Source organism: Mus caroli, chromosome 4, assembly GCF_900094665.2.
Source record: "Mus caroli chromosome 4, CAROLI_EIJ_v1.1, whole genome shotgun sequence".
NCBI lineage: Eukaryota > Metazoa > Chordata > Mammalia > Rodentia > Muridae > Mus > Mus caroli.
Window position 1 is genome coordinate 82,947,093 of NC_034573.1, and position 19,914 is coordinate 82,967,006.

Here is a 19,914-nt window from a genome sequence, read left to right on the forward strand (position 1 = left end):
TACAGGGGAACGCCAGGGCCAAAAAGTGGGAGTGGGTGATAGGGGAGTGGGGAAGGGGTATGGGGGACTTTTGGGATAGCATTGGAAATGTAAATGAGGAAAATACCTAATTAAAAAAAAAGAAAAAAAAAAAGAACAAGAACAAGAAGAACATGTAGGAGGGAGGAGAAGCCATCATGGGTTAGCTGAGCCATAGAAATATGGACCTGTGGGCTGGCCAATTGGAGTTAAGAGCAGCCTAGATGGAACCATGGTAAATAGTAAGTAATAACTGGGGGTTATTGATAGGAAAGTAGATTCTATCATCATGGAGGGTAGACAGCTGCCCAGCTATTGTGACCCTTAAGGCTTATTGTAAATATAAAGGCTGTGAGTGTGTCTTTCATCTGGGAACTTAATAAACAAGGGAGGGTAGAAGCCCCAGCTGAGACTTGAATAAAGCTGTGTCAGTGTCCATAGTCTATATTGATGCCTGAGGCCATGTTGATGTTTATGACTCATGCTACCACCAAGACTACACTGATATCCATGTTCAGGGGCCTTCCACAGAAGACCATGTTGATGTCTGTGGTCCATGCTGCCCCTAGGTATTATGGGCAAGAAAGCTCCTTTTGAAGTGATATCAATGTAGAACCATAATTACGAATGGGAGACATTGAAGGTTCTGTGACAACATGCTACCCCTCCCCACTCACACACAAAAAGAAACAGTCCAGACAGGAAGCCATTGAAGAGAGTTCTTTAAAATTATGACAAAGATACTGAACTTTAGCTCTTTACAGTTAATGTCTTGGGGAAATTGGGCTGGTGATCAGTTATCTACAAGGGCCTCTTGACTTGGAGTTTGACCATGCTCAAATCAGTATATGGAAAACCAAAAGTGGACTTGGTGTAAGTGTTTTTCTTTTTTGAAATGCCATGGGCCAACCATGGTATCCAGGTACTGAAGCAGGCAGCAAAGGGTAACATTGGTGGTGATCAGGGGCCAAGACTGTCTTATCTCTGGCAATTCTTCTGTTTTATTTTTTAATTAATTTTAAAATTTATTTACATATCAAATATTGTTCCTTTCCTGGGGTCCTCACTCCCAGAGCTCTTCACACTATCCTCCCACCCCTTTGTCTCTGAGAGGGTGTTCCCCCTCCTCCCTTCCCTAGGGCATTCTTGTTCCCTGGGGCATCAATCCTCTTCAGGATTAGTCACATCTTCTCCCAGTGAGAACAGAAAAGACAGTCCTGTGCTACATATGTGGATGGGCCTAGAACAAGCCTGTGTATACTCTTTGGTCGTTGGTGGCTTAGTCTCTGGGAGATCCCAGGGTCCAAATTAGTTGATACTGTTGGAATTGTTCTTGTCTAAAAGAAATGCAGGAGCAGAGACTAAATTCTTCTGTTTTTAACTCTTTGTTATTTTGTGGTCAAAATCTGCTGACTTCTAATAATTTGATCCCTGCTGATGGCAGCAGGAATTTAAGAAAAAAAAAAAAAGATTTAGAAAGAATAAGCAGAAAAAAGCAGAAGACTTTTTTCTGTAATGTTCTTTGAACACAGCAGAATGCAGGGCCCAGATTAAAATAGATTCTTTTCACATCAAATGTCTGGATCAAAAGTGTGCCTTTCCCACTCAAATATCCAGATTAGAAATGTATTTTCAACTTCAGACTATTTAATTAAGAAAAAAGCCCTCACATGTGTGCACAGCCATTTGGGGGTTTTAGTTAAAGTTATGTTGACAACTAAAATAGTAACTACAAAATCATCCTTTGTCAACTTGACAGCCAATTATATCTCCTTAAGTCATGGTTAGTTCCCAAATAAAAGAAAAAAATAGCCAGGTTGCAGTTATGGCTAAACATGAAATGATTAACTACTCCTTTACTACCAAAAAGGCATTACAACCTCTGAAGAGGCAGCAACGCCCATTGCAGAACATTCTTCTCCTTTCTCAAACTTAAATATGATAACCATGATAGAACCTTAATTGATGTTACAGAAAAAGTTTAAGGAAAGGACACACAAATGACTGCTCAAACACATTCATAACAAACTATAACCAAGTAGTCATGTCAATAATAAGCCTTGTATATGCTACTTATGAGATGACATTAGCTGGTGCATTAGTCACAGATCTTTAGAGTCACAGAACTTACAGAATGAAGTTCCCTCTTATTTATTTATTTATTTATTTATTTATTTATTTATTTATTTGGAATGCATTAATGGAATTTATTTGAAATTTATTGGAATTAGTTACAAGCTTCAGCCCAACTAATTAAACAATGGCTAGCTATGAAAAGAAAGTCCAAGAATCTAGCTGTTGCTTAACCACACAAACCTGGGTATCTCAGTTAGTCTTCTGCATAAGCTGCAATCCCAAAAGTGTAGGCGCCAATGCCAGTGAAAATGGGCCATTGTGGAAAGAGAAAAACCTTCTTTATTCCATGTTCTTATATAGGATTCCAGCAGAATGTATGGCTCATGTTACAAGCTTGTGTCCTTCTATCTCAAAATATGGATTAAAGGCAGGTAGACTCACCCACTTCAAACAAGGCAGACTATTGCTCACAGGCATGCCATCCATAACCTTGATTGTAGTTTATTCAAGACATATTTCACTTAAAATAAAAATATCAGTCACAGCTGCCTTTCATGGTTGATAAGACTAAGATCCCAGTACTTAATCATTCCATGAAGCTGAGTGGCTCAGGTCAGGTAGTCTTGAGTATGCACTGGAATAACAGCAACAACAAAAAGTTAGCTGAGATGCCAGAAAAGCCAGACACTTGGTAGTGAGAACAAGGATAAGCCAGAAGAGAGAGAGAGAGAGAGAGACAGAGAGACAGAGAGACAGAGAGACAGAGAGACAGAGAGAGACAGAGAGAGAGAGAGACAGAGAGAGACAGAGAGAGACAGAGACAGAGACAGAGAGAGACAGAGAGAGACAGAGAGAGACAGAGAGACAGAGACATAGACAGACAGAGACAGACAGAGAGACAGACAGAGACAGACAGAGACAGAGAAAGAGAATGTAAGAGAGAGCACACACACTTCCATGTGGTTCATATAGGCTATGAGCAGATTTGTCTGAGATTAGAAGTAGGTATTGCCTCCTCAACTGATCTCATTTAAAGATGGATTTTCCCAACTCAAATTATGATTAGGTATGAATTTTCCCAATTCAAAGTATTTAAGTAAAAATTTCGTACCATTGTACCCAGTGACTTGGTGGTTTTTGTTAATTCCAGATGTACTCATGTTTATAAGAAAAATAGGTGCCACAAGTCCACCCTTTGTCAATGATATAAACAGATCCTTACTTCTATCCTGCTTAATTTCCAAATGAAACACTATGCTGGTTATGGTCATGCATAAACATGATATAACATCCTATGATTGCAAAGGCATTAGAAGTTTATGAGGGGCAGCAATGGCCATTGAGAGACATGTTTTACTATCTCCAATTTAAACATGATAAGTGTGGGGGTATGCATTCAAATGTTCTCTTCCTTAAACTCATAGTGGTTAGCAATATTAGGAATCGTGGCCTTGCTGGCATAGGTGTGGGATTGTTGGAGGAAGCTCTTAACTGGCAGTGAATTTGAGGTTTCAGATGCCCAAGCCAGATCAAGGATCCTAATTTCTTCCTGTTGCTTGACTCCTTGTGTCAGAGTTTTCCTTATAGAATCCCCTGTAGAGCTGAATTGGTAGATAGATATTGTTTAAATTTGGGTTTGTCCTAAAATGTTTTGGTTTCTCTATCTATTCTATGTTGATTGAGAGTTTTGCTGTGTATAGTAGCTTGGGATGGCATTTGTGTTCTCTTAGGGTCTGCATGACCTCTGTCCAGGATCTTCTAGCTTTTAGTGTCTCTGTTGAGAAATCTGGTGTAATTCTGATAGAACTGCCTTTATTTGTTACTTGGCCCTTTTCCTTTACAGCTTTTAATATGCTTTCTTTGTTCGGTGCATTTAGTGTTTTATGATGTAATGAGAGGATTTTGTTTTCTTATCCAATCTATTTGGTATTCTATAGGCTTCTTGTGCATTTATGTCTTTCTTTAGGTTGGGGAAGTTTTCTTCTATGATTTTTTTTCTTTCTTTCTTTCTTTTATTTTTTTTTCTACGAGACAGGGTTTCTCTGTATAGCCCTGGCTGTCCTGGAACTCACTTTGTAGACCAGGCTGGCCTCGAACTCAGAAATTCGCCTGCCTTTGCCTCCCAAGTGCTGGGATTAAAAGGCGTGCACCACTACAGCCTGGCTTCTTCTATGATTTTGATGAAGACATGTTCGGGTTCTTTGAGCTGGGAATCTTCACATGCCTCTATTCCAATTACTTTTAGATTTGGTCTTTTCAGTGTGTCCTGGATTTCCTGGATGTTTTGGGTTAGTAGTGTTTTTATGTTTTGAATTTTGATACAACTCACAGACTATATGAAGTTTAACATGAAGGAAGACCCAGGTTAGGATGTTTCAATCCCACTTAGAAGAGGGAAGAAAATCACATAAGGCAGAGGAAGGGTCCTGGGTGAAAGATGGGACTCCCTTGTCTGGCCTCAGTAAGAGAAGATGTGTTTTATCCTATAGAGACTTGATGCTCCAGGAAAGGGGATTTCTGGGGGGAGAGGGGCTTGATGGGGTGGGTAGGTGAAGGGAAAACCCTCTCAGAAGCAAATGGGCAGTATAACGGGGTGAAGAACTCTGAATTGGGGGGGCATGAAGGAGGTCTATATTTGGAATGTAAATAAATAAAATAATTTAATGTTTAAAAAAACTTGGATGGCTGAAAGGCCAGAGAGGCCAAATCTTGCCAGCTTGATCAGAAACAAACCAGGAAAGAGACAGAGAGACAGAGAGGGAGAGACAGAGACAGACAGAGACAGAGTGCTTCTCTTTATCATGTGATACATATTGTTTGCAAGGAGAAAGTGTATCCTTGATTACAAGTTGGTGTTTCCACATCAGAAGATATGGTGTGAAGATGTGTATTCCCAGCTCAAAGGTTCTGATGAGGCATGGTTCTTCCATCTTTGAATTGCTTAACCAAGTAAAAAATTCTCACCATTGCACAGAGACATTTGTTGGCTTTCCTTTCTTCCAGAAATTGTCATATTTATAAGTAAAATAGCCACTAGAAGTACACTCTCTGTCAACTACATATATTCAATCCTATCTGTTTATATCATACTTAATTTTTAAATGAAGCAATAAGATGGTAATAGTCATTCCTAAGCGAGATATAACTATCCCTCCTACTATTTCAAAAGACATTATAAGTTTATAACAAGCATCGACGTCCATGGAAGGAAATGTTTTTCTATTTCAATATGATAACTGTGGTTTGCATTAAATTGCCCTCCCATGGCCATTTAAACCCATAGGACTTGGCAATATTAGGAGTTGTAACCCTGTTGGAATAGATATGGCATTTTTGGTAGAACTGTGTTACTGGTGGTGAGCTTTGAGGTTTCTGATGCCTAAGTCAGCTCCAGGGTCACAATTTCTTCCTGCTGCTTACTGATCTAGATGAAGAAATCCTGGCTAGATCTCCATGTCTTCCTGCTTGCCCCCATGTTCCCCACCCCAAAAGATTAATGTACTTAGCTCCTATCTTTAAGTCAGCATAAATAAAATGTTCTTCTAGATTAGAGATGCAATGATCATGGAGTCTCTTTACAGAAAAAGAAACTCTGATTCAGACAAAAACCATTGTCAGTCTCTTCTTTGATATCACATACAGAAACTAAGAGGAAAATACAAGTGTCTTTACAAACACATTCTCAAACAAAATATAACAGTATCAAGCAAATTATAATCCTAATTTATGCAATGGTCATATAGCCTTAAATGGCATACATAACTAAAAGTGTGTAAAAAAATCTAGGGTAAAGATAACAATGGGAGAAATATTGATCCTGATTCAATGTACAATACATTCAGCAATGTATTAATATTTATATTTCTATACCACCTTAGTCCAAACTACAATAAGCCAAATTTTGTAACAGAAATGTGGTTATACTCTCATTAAAAAAGGGTGAGCTAAGAAGATTTCCTCAGCCAGGCAGTGGTGGTGCATGCCTTTAATCGCAGCACTTGGGAGGCAGAGGCAGGTGGATTTCTTAGTTCAAAGACAGCCTGGTCTACAGAGTGAGTTACAGGACAGCGAGGAATATACAGAGAAACCTTGTCTCAAAAAAAAAAAAAAAAAAAAAGATTTCTTCATGCAAAATAAGAGGTCTGAGTTCGAGGCCAGCCTGGTCTACAAAGTGATTTCCAGGACAGCCAGGGCTATACAGAGAAACCCTGTCTCGAAAAACAAACAAAAAACCAACCAACCAAATTAAAAAAAAAAATGTCTGAAGATCACATGGTACAGTTTCTTATTCTAAATGTTTGTGTTTCATAAACAACACTAAAATCTACTTGCTGTTGACAGAGTTGTGGGTAGTGTTAGTTGGAAGATGGCTCTTTTCCGAACAGATCACTCCAGGACAGCATAATCCCATGGGAAGAGATTTTTTTTTTTTTTTTTGAATGGGAGAGAGGAGGGAAAACAAAGAACAGAAGAAAAAGGAAAAAGGGTGAGTGGTTAGGGTCTCTGTCATATAGTTGGGCTTTGACATAGATGCCAAGTAATGAATGGTGGGCACCATTGCACATAGGTGAGGAGTACTTTAGAACTTTGTGGTAGCCATGGTAACAGACACAAGAAGGTCCTTGTCCCCTAGGGATAACATTATCCCTGGATTCAGAGGCTATCTGGAAACTGATTCTGATGCTAACAGGTAAGAGACAATGACGTTTTGTTAGGGGAGATATTATTTGTGGACAATCAGGTTGCAGTGGAGGATGATGCTTCAATAAGGTGCCTCACGTGCTGCTTAAGGTACTCCAATCTGGCAAAGTTTTTGTTGCACATGGGACATGGGTAGGGCCTCACCACACTGTGCTTTTGTTTGTGTCTCTTGAGATCTTTTGAGCAGGAGAATTTCCATGTGCACCCAGGCTTATTGCATGCATAAGGCCTTTCAACAGTGTGTTTCTTCATGTGTTCTTTGAGGTGTTGAGCCCTTTTGTAAGATTTCTGACATTTCTCATAGGTACAGGAGTAGCATTTCAAAGGATGAGGGTTCTTCTGGCACATAGGGATCTGGGGATTGAGGTCTAACTTCATCTCTGGATGCTGTCCCTGGACTAGATTGGAAGCTGATGAGTTTTCCGGAGGTTGACTTTGGATCAAAGGGGAAAGTGAAGGATATGAGGATTCACCCACATACAGAACTTGGTAACTAAGTGAAGTCACCTGAGAATCAAGGCTTTCTTCAATATTGAGTGTTCCATTCTGACTTGGGTAAACATCTTGATCAATAGAGGTCCTCATCTGACCCAAGTAGAATGTCTCTTCACAACTGGGACTTGTCTCCAAAGGGCAAACCAGGTTGTCTTCTGCACTAGATCTTGTCCTCTTAGACCCAGGAAGAGTTGTGTCAAAACTGGAGGTTGGTATCTGAAAATCAAAGAGAGGCTGGCCACCAAATGGACTTGTCACCTGGGGATTCACAATCAAATCCTGGTCACATCTGTAGCCGGATGTCTGATACTCAGAGAGGGAGCGCTCACCACTGAGGAGACTCTCCTGATATTTGCAGACATTCTGACCACTGAACGATTTCATTTGGTCATTTGTTTGGTCACAGTTAGCTCTCATCTGAAGCTCACAGAAAGCTTGGTATCCATTTGGCAATATCACTTGATCTCCATAGAATCCATTATCAGCTGCTGGGTTACTCTGCTGATCTCCAAAAGAATTCTGTTCAGAAAAGGAGGTTATGATTTGATTGGGATGAAGGGCCTGACTATAACTGGGTCCTGCCATCTGACTCCAATAGAGAGTCATATGCCCTCCATTCCTGGTTGTCATATGATTGTAGTAGGAGATATGGTCACCTCTTAAAGTTATCTCAAGCTCACCCTGAAATGTCTGGTCACATACAGAAGCAAGGAGGTGATCCACAATTGGTTCCTGGTCTGGACAGATTCCAGAGAGAGCAATTTAATGAATATCAAAGGCAATCCTCTGACTCTCACACATGCCTGTAGTTTTGATAAAGAGATTCTTGTCAGGGCTCAGTGTCCTCATCCAGGATTCTTCTGTAGAGAGTCTCCCTGGTATCAAGTACTGCTATCTTCTTTCCAGCAGGGAGGCATGTCTTGGTGGTGCTGTTGAGATGCATAAGCTGAGGGGATTTAGGGGATTTTTTTTCTGCTCAGCAGACACAACTTGCTGGTTTACAGAAGCAGTCTCACCTGGCTCTCCAAAATAGAAATCAATGACTTTTCCCATGTTTACTGTTGAGTTCTGAGTACAGGCTCTCTCCTGTGTGCTACAGGATGCAGATACCATCACTGTTTGTTTCCAGGTAGGCATCTCTGAGCTCTGACCTGAGACAAGCTGGCTGGACTCCAGAGGGGAAGGCTGGGTATTGCAGGGTACTGGCTGGGAAACACCTGTGTTTTCTTTTTCTGCCATCTCCATATAGACTTCACAGAAGGCCTTGGAACTCTTCAAGTTCCTCAACTGTTGGGAAAAAGGAGAACATCTGGCTAAACTAGGTAGTCAGATATGAGAGCTTAAAGTCCTTGAGAATACTCACATACAGAAGATAGACAGAAGTTAAGTGGTTGACAGGAGCAGACAGAGTGTGTGCTGGAGGCTGGGATTCACACCTTCATTGGCTCTGATGAAGGTGGAATCGTCAAGCAAAACTTAGCTCCATAGCTATGGGGACTCCCTTTAAAAAGTTCACTGTGATGTGGCCAGAGCTTCTGAAGTTATGATTTGGTAGGCCATACTTTTCAATGAGTAGAGCCCCATACCAAGAGAACTTGCTTAAACATCTCATCCCTGGCTCTTAGAATTCAGAAGGTGCTCTTGTTGACCTAACCCCTTATGTTGTTTGGGTGTTAGCTTGCCTATATTTACTTAATAGACAATATACACTTACAAGGTTGCATGCATCATCTAGGAAGAGAATGTGGAATACGATTTGTTGGTGGGATATTTTGGATAGAAGTAGGAGTCAGGTCGGGGTTGTTTTGGATGAAGAGAGTGAATGAAGAGACAATTGGGTGTTGTTGAAACCTCTTGCAGTAAAGACTTATAGATTACATGAACACATGAACGTAATCTTAATACAGGAGGACACAGAATCTGGGGGGGCTTTTTTTTTTTTTTTTTTTTTTTTTTGTAGCCAGGCAAGTCTCTCTGGGGAAGGACTCTGCTGCATTCTGTTGTGATCTTGTGCTATGGGGTCCCATCAAGTTTCTCAAATAACTATGGATTAATGATGAGAGAGAGGTTCACTTGCAGCATACTGACAATAGAACTCGATTGTCCAGGACTATATCCATACAACTCTTGGAACATGGAGAAATCCAGCTGGTGATAAGGATGAACTTATGAGAGAAAAATCTAAATTTAAGTTTAAAAGAAAAGGTAATTGTGAAAGCAAAGATTTAAGAGAGAAGGAATGGAAGAAAGGAAAAGAGAAAAAGAGAAAAGGAAATAAACAAAGAGAAATCACGTCATCATCATCAAGAGAAAAATCTAAATTTAACTTAAAGAAGGTAATAATGAAAGCAAAGATTTAAGAGAGAAGGAATGAAAGAAAGAAAAAGAGAGAAAGAGAAAAGGAAATAAAGAGAAATCGCATCATCATCAGCAGCAGCAGCAGCAGCAGCATCTGGTAAACCACATAGAATAGAAAAACAAATGTGAAGTTTGATGGATGGGGTACTCTGGAAATTAATTCTGAAACCTGTTATAGAGGAAATTAAAACTTGGCAACTGCCAGTAATAGCTTCCACTTTTTCACCAACTAGAAAACTATTGAGTGGTGGCTTGGGAGGCAGAGGCAGGTGGATTTCTGAGTTCAAGGCCAGCCTGGTTTACAGGACAGCCAGGGCTACACAGAGAAACCCTGTCTCAAAAAATCAAAACCAACCAAACAAACAAAAACCTCCAAAACAAAACAAAAAACAACCAAACAACAACAGACCAGAAAACTCTCCAAAAAGTATTCTCTGGTGTTTTGTGAAGGAATTATTGCATAGGCATTGTTTATTAAAACACTTAACAGGTGTTCAGCTCAACATCCAGCCTGTCTCTCCCTAGAAACTGGGAATCTGCTCCCACCATGAAGATTCCAGGATGTTACAGGACAACTCATTTTTACAAAAGACTTATTACTTCAATCTGGTCTCAAAATCCCTAGTTTTTGTTGTTGTTGTTTGTTTGTTTTTTTGCTTTTTGTTTTTGCCACTAACTCCTGCGTGCACAGATTGAAAACACTTGCCTGAAAACTGCCCAAGGTCTCTATTTCTTAGTATTATCATACAGCAAAGATGTGGGCTCCTTTATAGTTGATACTATTCTACATTCCTCAGTTTTTAAATACTTTATATTTTGATGTTTAAAATTGTTAACAATAAAAAATATCAATGAAAAGACAATAAAATCATCCATAGGTTGTTTAAATCACCTGGCAAAGAAATCAGGGATTCCTTGAAGTCATTTTCATAAGTACAAACAGGAGAAAACTGGTCTTTGTGTGTGTGTGTCCAAAGTATCACCATAGTCAATGGTGGGATTTACCCTGATATATCTCAAAGATAAAGTTAAAGGTGAAGAACCAGAACAACTTTGAGGATCCAAGTTTTAAGACTAAGGGGTTTGCACTCAGGAGCTGAGTCCCAGTGTAATCATCCATGATGGGACTTCTAGATATAATCAGCACCTGGGTTCTTTGCTACCTGTTGCAGCCATTCATCTCTGTTCCAAGCAAATAGTTGCATATATTTGAAATCCCTCCCTCAGCCACACTATTTGACTCCACTAGGGAATAAACTCTCTTGGATTCAAAAATATGCCCTCTGACCCCAGAGGAACAGTTCCAATTCTATTTGTGTCGCCCACCACAAGGAACATTATTTTAAAATGCTGTATGGACACCTGGCTTCCTAATATTTTCACCCAAACTACTCCCAAGTGTTTCCTCGTAGAATACCCAGGCACTGTGGTAATGGTTAATGACTTGGACTTGTGCAACCCCTTTCCTCCTTCTCTGGGAGTGCTGGGCCTTGTAGGAATATGCTTCCAGTCCATGGGATGGGATGGCTCTGAGATGCCACATCTTTTAAGCTCAGACTCCACTTTAGAGAACCTGACCAAAGTTTGAATTCAGGCAAACTAACAGGCTTGTATATTAGTTTCCAAGTTGGCCCCCAACAAAACCTGAGCCTGGCTCCAGTCTTTAGGATAATCCTCAACAAGACCAGGGTCTCCAGATTATTCCCCCAACAAACCTGCACCCCTAGGTTACAAGCCCACCCCATGCCAAGGGACCACCAATATTGAGGGGAGCAGAAATTAAGTTTATGATATGATTCCCAGAATCAGCCAATTATGTTAAAGGACACAGTAGCTTTCCAAGTAGAAGATTGCACACTCACCCCCGACTTGCTGCTTACTATAAAGTCTTGCCCCAATAGACATCCAGGGTTCTCCCACCATCACATTCACACTGCATGATGGTAGTGCTTTGGAGTGGCCAAAGCTAGCTAGAATAGAATAAAGCCCCTGCTGTGAGCTGCATCAGATTGGCTCCTGTCTGCTCCCCCATCCCCCATGCCTATACAAATACAGTAAAAAGGTAAAGTGTGTGGTTTGGAATGCTGTGTCTAAACAATTAAAGGAAAGTCACATACAAATTGTATAACATGGCTTTTCCATGAACATTTCACTCCATTCCTATAGCATAAGTTAAATTTGTGATTATTAAATAAATTTTTAGAATCAAAAATCTAAAAATGGCACTTTAAATTCCTATGAAGGCAACATACCCCTGTAATAACCATGGTTTTCTAGAGTCATAGAAGTTATGGAGTGAATCTTTCTTTATATACGTGTCAAAAGGGAAATTTTGGAAGTACTTACAGGCTGCAGTCTTGTTAATCCAACAATAGTTAGCTAAAAGTGAAAAGTTCAATAGTCCTGTAGTTTTTCAGTCCCCAAAACACAGGTCGTCTCAGCTGGTCTTCTCAACCGGCTGGACATGGAAACAGTGGGCTCCAATACAAGTGTAGGGATGGATGGGTGAACAAGGTGAGGACAGCTGACAAGTAGGAAAGCCTTCCTGCTTCTACCTCCAGCAGAAGGTGTGTCCAGGATTAAAGGTGTGTCTTCACAGCTCAGGATCTGGATTAAAAGTGTGTGTTGTCTTCCAGCCTCAACCTTCTTGGCTAGGAATGGATTAACACAATTCAGTCAATCTCTCACATGTGTGTCCTCTTTTTATAGATCTTTGTTCTTTCCAAGTATTTTCAATTGAACAACCAAGAGTACACATCAAAACCTTGGTCTCAAAAAAATGTGGTTTTAGTTTGCTAGAAACCTTAAAATAGAATACAACCTAGTGAATCATATTTTAATTTCAAAAGATATCTCTCAGATGGCTCAAGACCACAATCTTTTTCTGCTCCCTGATAATCTAGATGTAAACTCTTAGCTATCTCTCCAGCACCATCTCTGGCTGCTTGCCCCTATGCTCCCCCTTAAAGTTGATGGAGTTAGATCCTATTTTTATGTAAGTTTAAATTAAATGTTCTCCTATATAAGAGTTGTTATGGTCACAGAAACTCTTTACAGCAATACCAATCCAGACTAAGATAAAAATCATTGACAATCTCTTACTTGATATCACTTAAAGAAACTGAGAAGAGAACACAGTATCTTTACAAACTTATTCTCAAACAAGTATAACACACTCAATAATGTCAATTATAATTGTCCTTCATGCAATGGTCACATGGCCTTCATAACTGGCCATTCATAACTAAAAATGTAGACAAAAATTCAAGGATAAAGATAAGTATTGGGAGAAATACTGATCCTGTTTCACTGTAGAGTGCTTCTTCCAGCAATGTCTTAATATTTGTATTTCTTCACCACCATAGTTGGAAATAATAACAATAAAGCCTACTTTTGTCACAGGGTCAATTAAGTAGATTTCCTCATGCAAAATAAGGTCTATAGATCACAAGCTACAGTTCCTATTCAAAATATTAATTTGTTTGTTTGTTTTGTCATCTACAAACAGCATTAATATGTACTTGATGTTGACAGAGTTGTGGGTAGGAAACAATAAAACTTTATTACAGAGCATATTGTTTTTGGGCAGTCAGGTTTCAGTAGAGGGTGAAGATTGTGCTTTCTTTCTTATCTGCAGAGATCCATTAAGTAGGAGAATTTCTATGGGCAGTAAGGAGCATTGCCCATATAGGGTTTCTCCCAGTGTATTTCCTCATGTGGACCTTCAGATGCTGTGATAAGGGTGGAACAAGAAAAATTCCTCCAGCTGGAGTTCTAGAGCCTACATTTCTACATTTTGGGTGGAAGTCTGTATGCTTTCAGAGTAGCAGGCTTTCGTTGTTCTTTGGCACTAAAATTCATTGTTATTGCTCATGCTTTTCCTTCCATGCTCTTAAAATATAGAGATTGATTGAATTTTCCAGCAAAGTAGTCAGCAATGCGTGATCTCATTGTTTCAAGTAGAAAACTTTGTATCACTCCGTCCATTTCACAGTAGTAGTTTGATGGGTTTTCTCAGATCTTCCTTGATGAGAAAGTTTCAGGTGCTGAAACAGAACACAGTTGTGCCCAATAAATTCACTGCAGACCCAGGTTGTAAGGCAATAGATTTTATTCTGTGGAGCTGAGTCCTTATACAGAAACCCAGGATGTGAATTTCTATAACTTATCAGTTGCTTAGTTATGTAGATCCATCTCCTTGACAGTTATAATCTAACCTTTTATGGGGGCAGTGCTTAGCATCTAGATTATTTACTTAATCTTGTCCTCCTAGACCCTTGGAAAGCAGAGGGAGTTTTAGTCTCCTAGTGAAGGTTGCAGGAGTTCAATTAAGCCATTTTCTGTAATGCTTAGTGAGGGGAAACACTACATTGAATGGTTCATCCATACCAGGTTTCATTGTGCCTGGTTTCCTGTGCTTGACCTGCATGTGAGAGCTGAGGATGCAGAAACTGAAGTCAGCTGGGCCTATGGAGTTAGCAGCAGTTGCAGATTTTTATTCCCAAATGTTTGGCTCCTGTGAGCTGAATTCTAACATTAACTCACAACACTTGATTTCTAGTTGCAATGATCAATTGAGATATAGAGATCCCATATTTTTGGCAGCTTTAATAAAATCAAATTATTCAGGATTCAAAAGGATTACTTTTGCATTAATAATAGTGTTCTTACTTCTTACCTTATCTGTTCGTATTTATGTTTTAATTTAATTTTCTTTTTTAACTTCACATCCTTCTCACTGCCCCCTCTCTGTCATCTCCTCCCACAAGCCTTCCTCCATCCCCCTTCCCCTTCTCCTTTGAGTGGGTGGGGACTGTACTGGCTAGTTTTGTGTCAACTTGACACAGCTGGAGTTATCACAGAGAAAGGAGCTTCGGTTGAGGAAATGCCTCCATGAGATCCAACAGTAAGGCATTTCCTCAATTAGTGATCAAGGGGGAAAGGCCCCTTATAGGTGGTGCCATCTCTGGGCTGGTAGTCTTGGGTTCTATAAGAGAGCAGGCTGAGCAAGCCATGAGAAGCAAGCCAGTAAAGAACATCCCTCCATGGCTTCTGCATCAGCTCCTGCTTTCTGACCTGCTTGAGTTCCAATCCTGAATTCCTTCGATGATGAACAGCAGTATGGAAGTGTAAGCCGAATAAACTCTTTCCTCCCCAACTTGCTTCTTGGTCATGATGTTTGTGCAGGAATAGAAACCCTGACTAAGACAGGGACCTTCTTTTATCCTCCTCTGTCACACTTCAAGTCTCTGCAAGGCTATCATTTCCTTTCTCACTGAGGCCAGATAAGGCAACCCAGATAGGAGAACAAATTCCATGGACAGGCAACAGCTTTTGTGATAGGTCCCTTTGCAGTTGTTTGGGACCCATCATGAAGAATAAGCTGCCCATCTGCTACATATGTGCATGGAGTCCTAGGTCCAATCCTTGTATGTACTTTGCTTCATGGTTCAGATTCTGAGAGCCCCTAAGGGTCCAGGTTGGTCAACTCTGCTGGCCTTCCTGTGGAGTTCCTATATCCTTCAAGGCTGGCAATCCTTCTTCCTATTCTTCCACAATATTCCAAAGCTCCATCCACTGTATAGCTGTGAACATCTGTCTGAGTTAGCTGCTGGTTGTTTTGCTTTTTGTTTTAGTTTTTAATTCTTTATTCCTTTTTTTTTTCAGTCCAGTCCTCTCCCCACTTTGGGCCACCCTCCTGACCATTCCCCATCCTATTCCTCTTCCTCTGTCTCCAAGAGGATGTCCCCACCATCCTCCACCCCACCAGACCTCCCCACTCCCTGGCCTCTCAAGTTTCTCGAAGGTTAGGTGCTTCTTTTCTCACTTTGACCAGAGAGTAATAAGACCACAAAAGGAGATCATGGGGATACAAATTGTCAAAGAGGTCAAGGTAGCACTATTTGCAGATGATATGATAGTATACAGAAGTAACCCCAAAAAGTCTACAAGCAAACTTCTACAGCTGATGAAGAACTTCAACAAAGTGGCTGGATATAAAATTAACTCAAGGCTCTCTGCTCCTCCCTGTTCCAGAGACAACCACATCTTGTGCAATACCAGCCTCATCCCATAGACAAGATGGTAAATGTGGGTATGAACAGATTTGGCCTCATTGGGAGCCTGGTTACCAGGGCTACCCTCTGTTCTGCATTTGGTAAAATGGAGATTGTTGCCATCAACAACCCCTTAATTGACCTCAACTACATGTTCCAGTATGACTCTACCCATGGCAAATTCAATGGCACAGTCAAGGGTAAGAATATGAAGTTTGTCATCAATGGGAAGCCCATCACCATCTCCCAGAAGTGGGATTCCCACTAACATCAAATCAGGTTATGCTGGTGCTGAGTATGTTGTGGAGTCTACTGGCATCTTCACCACCATGGAGAGGGCCAGGGCCCATTTGAAGGGTGGGGCCAAAAGGGTCATTATCTCCACTCCCAGGATTCCCCCATGTTTGTGATGGGTGTGAACCATGGGAAATATCACAACTCATTCAAGATTGTCAGCAATGCCTCTTGGACCACCAACTACTTAGCCCCCCTGGCCAAGTTCATCCATGACAACTTTGGTGTTATGGAAGGGCCTATGTCCATGGTCCATACCATCACTGCCACTCAGAAGACTGTGCATGGCCCCTCTGCAAAGCTATGGCATGATGGTATGGGGCTGCCCAGAACATCATCCCTGCATCCACAGGTGCTGCTAAGGATGTGGGCAAGGTCATCCCAGAGCTGAATAAGAAGCTCACTGGCATGGCCTTACGTGCTCCTACTCCCAATGTATTCGTTGTGGGTCTGACATGCCACCTGGAGAAACCTGCCAAGTATGATGACATCAAGAAGATAATGAAGCAGGCATCTGAGGGCCCACTAAATGGCATCCTGGGCTACACTAAGGATCATATTGTTTCCTGTGACTTCAACAACTCTCATTCCTCCACCTTTGATACTGGAGCTGGCATGGCTCTCAATGACAACTTTGTAAACCTCATTTCCTGGTATGACAATTAATATGGCTACAGCAACAGGGTGGTGGACCTCATTGCCTACATAGCCTCCAAGGAATAAGAAACTTTGGACCACACACCCCAACAAGGACACTGAGAGCAAGAGAGAGGCCCTCAGCTGCTGAGGAGTCCCTGGTGCAACCTGGTCATCAACATTGAGCATCTCCCTCACAATTTCCATCCCAGACCTCCATAATAACAGAATGGTCCTAGGGAGCCCTCCCTATGCTCTTGAATACCATCAATAAAGTTTGATACACCCCCAAAAATGAAAAATAAAATTAACTCAAATTAATCAGTAGCCTTCCTTTATGCAAATGATAAGCATGCTGAAAAAAGCAATTAGGGAAACTATACCCTTCACAAATGTAAAATATCTTGGGGTAACTCTAACCAACAAATGAAAGATCTGTATGACAAGAAATTCAAATCTCCCAAGAAAGAAATAGACAAAGACTACAGAAAATGGAGAGATCTATCATGCTTAAGGATTAGTAGAAGCAACATACTAAAAATTGCCATCCTATCGAAAGCAATCTATAGATTCAATGCAATCCCCATCAAAATTCCAACACAATTCTTCAAAGACATGGAAAGAGCAATTCTCAATTTCACATGGAAAAACAACAACAACAAAAAAACCAGAATAGTGAAAACAATTCTTAACAATAAAAGAACTTCTGGTGGGAATCACCATTCCTGACCTCAAGCTATACTAAAGATTAATAGTGATAAAAACTGCATGGTATTGGTACAGAGACAGAGAAATTGATCAATGAAATCGAACTGAAAACCCAGAAATAAAACCACACATGTATGGACATTTAATCTTTAAGCCAAAAGAAGCCAAAAATATATAATGGACAAAACAAAGCATCTTCAATAAATGCTGCTGGTCTAATTGGCAGTTGGTATGAAGAATGAAAACAGATCCATAGTTGTCACCTTGCACAAAGCTCAAGTCCAAGTAGATCAAAGACCTCCAAGTAAAACCAGATACAGTAAATCTAATAGAAGCGAAGTGGGGAAGAGCTTCAAACTCCTTGGCATGTGTGTGTGTGTGTGGGGGGGGGGGGGGTTCTTAAACAGAACTCCAACAGTTGTTTGGTTTTTGATACATGGCTCTCTTTAGGCATGCTCAACTCAAATTCTGAAAACTCTTGCCTCATCATAGGATTATAGGTGAGACCTAAGGAGCCTGGTATTTTAATTTGTTTCCTTTACTCCTGCTTATTTCTTTTTTATTTTTAAATTTTTTATCTGTTTATTTATTTTCCATTTTAAAAATTTTAAACCTTTGTTTTTTACTTGGGATCTCATTGTGTTGTACATGCTGATCAAGTTGCCTCAATGCTTTATGGAGGAAAATTTGGAGTTCCTTTTTTGACTTCATGTTTTGCCTCAAGTATTCGATTGCCTCTCTCTTTCTCCATAACTCCTCCCTGCATTTCATCTGTAGGTTTTATTTTCACCTTAAGATACTGTTTCATCTTACAGCTGCATTGCAGTTAATAATATCAGCAATCATATATTCTCACTCTTCTTCATTCTTTGTCTTCGCCACTCTTGATTACAGCATCAGCCACCCAAGATTAGATCCTGGTGTCAGCAGATAGGTGCTCTTGGAAACTCCAGTGAGATTCTGTATAAATAATCTTTGTTTCCCATTGACCACATCTTCATGTAACCACATTGTTTTTAATGTTCTCTTCATGCTGCTTTTCTGAAATTAACATCCATTTTGCTGTACATTTGAAGATTTTTCTATTATTTTCTCACAGGAAAATACAAACCATGTGTTCAGTCAACTAACTGATTAGAAAGTGTTCATTTTAGGAGGACAATTCCAGTCTCCAAAGCTGCAAATGCTTAGTTGTGTGTGATGATGCAGCAGAGAGAACATATCAGCAGAGAAAACAGCCCATTTCTGTTGTTATTGATAATAGAAGAATGTGAAATGAAGTCCTTAAACTCTTTTATCTGTCTCAGAAATCTAGTTTTCTTCTGATGACTCTCAATGCCCTTTCGATGGGTTTCAACTCGGCAATTTGGTTGAGTTCCTACTCCCGTTCGCTTTCTCTGTTCACAAATGCATCCTCATTTGGTTTTCCTCTTTATTTTGTGAAGCATAATTTCATCCTTAAATTTAATGCTTATGCCATTAGATCTTTCTTCTGTAATGGGCTGTCCTCATAATGTACCTCACTGATGTTTTTACTTGTGACTCTGTAATAGGTATGGAGCTCTATGGTGGCAGAATTAATCCAATTGTTTATCTACAAAGCCACCTGCAGCCAGAGATTGAGATAACAATATCACAAAAGGAATCTAAATATGAGGTAGTCTCACAAAAAAATCTCATTATATTTTATGTTTTTCTATTACAGGTATCACCTCAGCACATCAGGAAAAGGATGGTTTTGTATAGGAAAACAAATGAGCTCATAATAAGGCTATAAAAACCAATGGCATTGAAAGCAGTATTAACGCTCAGCAGACTAAAAGACAACAATCCACTATAAGTAAATGGTTAGGTCAGATTCTCTTAACAAATCATAATTGATAGGAGTTGAATCATAGGTGAAATATTCCCCCATGTATGAAGTAAACATTGAAAACAATTTTAAAACAGAGACAGTAGTACTAAAGAGAGAAACACCTCCTGTTCCATTGGATTATTAAATAAGATTGAATTAAATGAATATTACTAAGCCACCTTTCTTTCCTCTATGTGCTTTCCTATAATAAACTGGAAGTAAAATTAATTCATATTACTTTGCTGAATGATCCAGAGAATGATGTTACATTGTAAACATTGTTCCAGTTCTGAAAAGCAATTGTTTCCTCTATAGATAAATAATCCTGGTAGTTTCTGCTTTTGTATTTAGGTACCACTAGGGATGGGCAGTAATAATAGCAGAAGAGACATCAAATATTCCAGGGCATAGATTTCGTGTCAGGAAAACCTGCTGTGAAAGTCAACATTGTTATATACTAAATGGGTCACCTCGGAAGTGCCATTTGCCCTTTTGCTAGGTAACCTATAAACTGGTGGTAACAATGCTTCATGCCTTTTACATTATTTTGAGAAATGAAATGAGATAATGCATGTAAGGAGCCGCCTTCACATTTGCCATTACAAGATGGCGCTGATGGCACTGACACCCGTGTTCTAAGTAGTAAACAAGCAAGCTGCGCATGTGCCGGGGTAGCTTTCCACGCCATGTGCTCTGCCTTTCCCGTGACGACAACTC

General features: G+C 40.1%; 1 protein-coding gene and 1 pseudogene across 1 annotated transcript; one reads left to right on the forward strand and one right to left on the reverse strand.

The window, feature by feature from the left end:
- Nucleotides 1-6,532: 6,532 nt before the first annotated feature.
- On the reverse strand, nt 6,533-12,270 carry LOC110293789 (Kruppel-like factor 18). The gene is made up of 2 exons (XM_021161656.1): nt 11,995-12,270; nt 6,533-8,577 (listed from the first exon to the last, which is right to left on the reverse strand). Exon 2 carries the CDS (start codon nt 7,918-7,920, stop codon nt 6,832-6,834), a length of 1,089 nt encoding a protein of 362 aa, XP_021017315.1. The 5' UTR covers nt 7,921-8,577; nt 11,995-12,270; the 3' UTR covers nt 6,533-6,831.
- Nucleotides 12,271-15,729: 3,459 nt separating this feature from the next.
- Nucleotides 15,730-16,721, forward strand: LOC110292071 (annotated as a pseudogene).
- The last annotated feature ends 3,193 nt before the right edge of the window (nt 16,722-19,914 follow it).

Bases quoted from the DNA above. Each gene is read 5' to 3' on its own strand.
- LOC110293789 (XM_021161656.1), bottom strand. From the start codon at position 7,920: ATGACAACCAGGAATGGAGGGCATATGACTCTCTATTGGAGTCAGATG.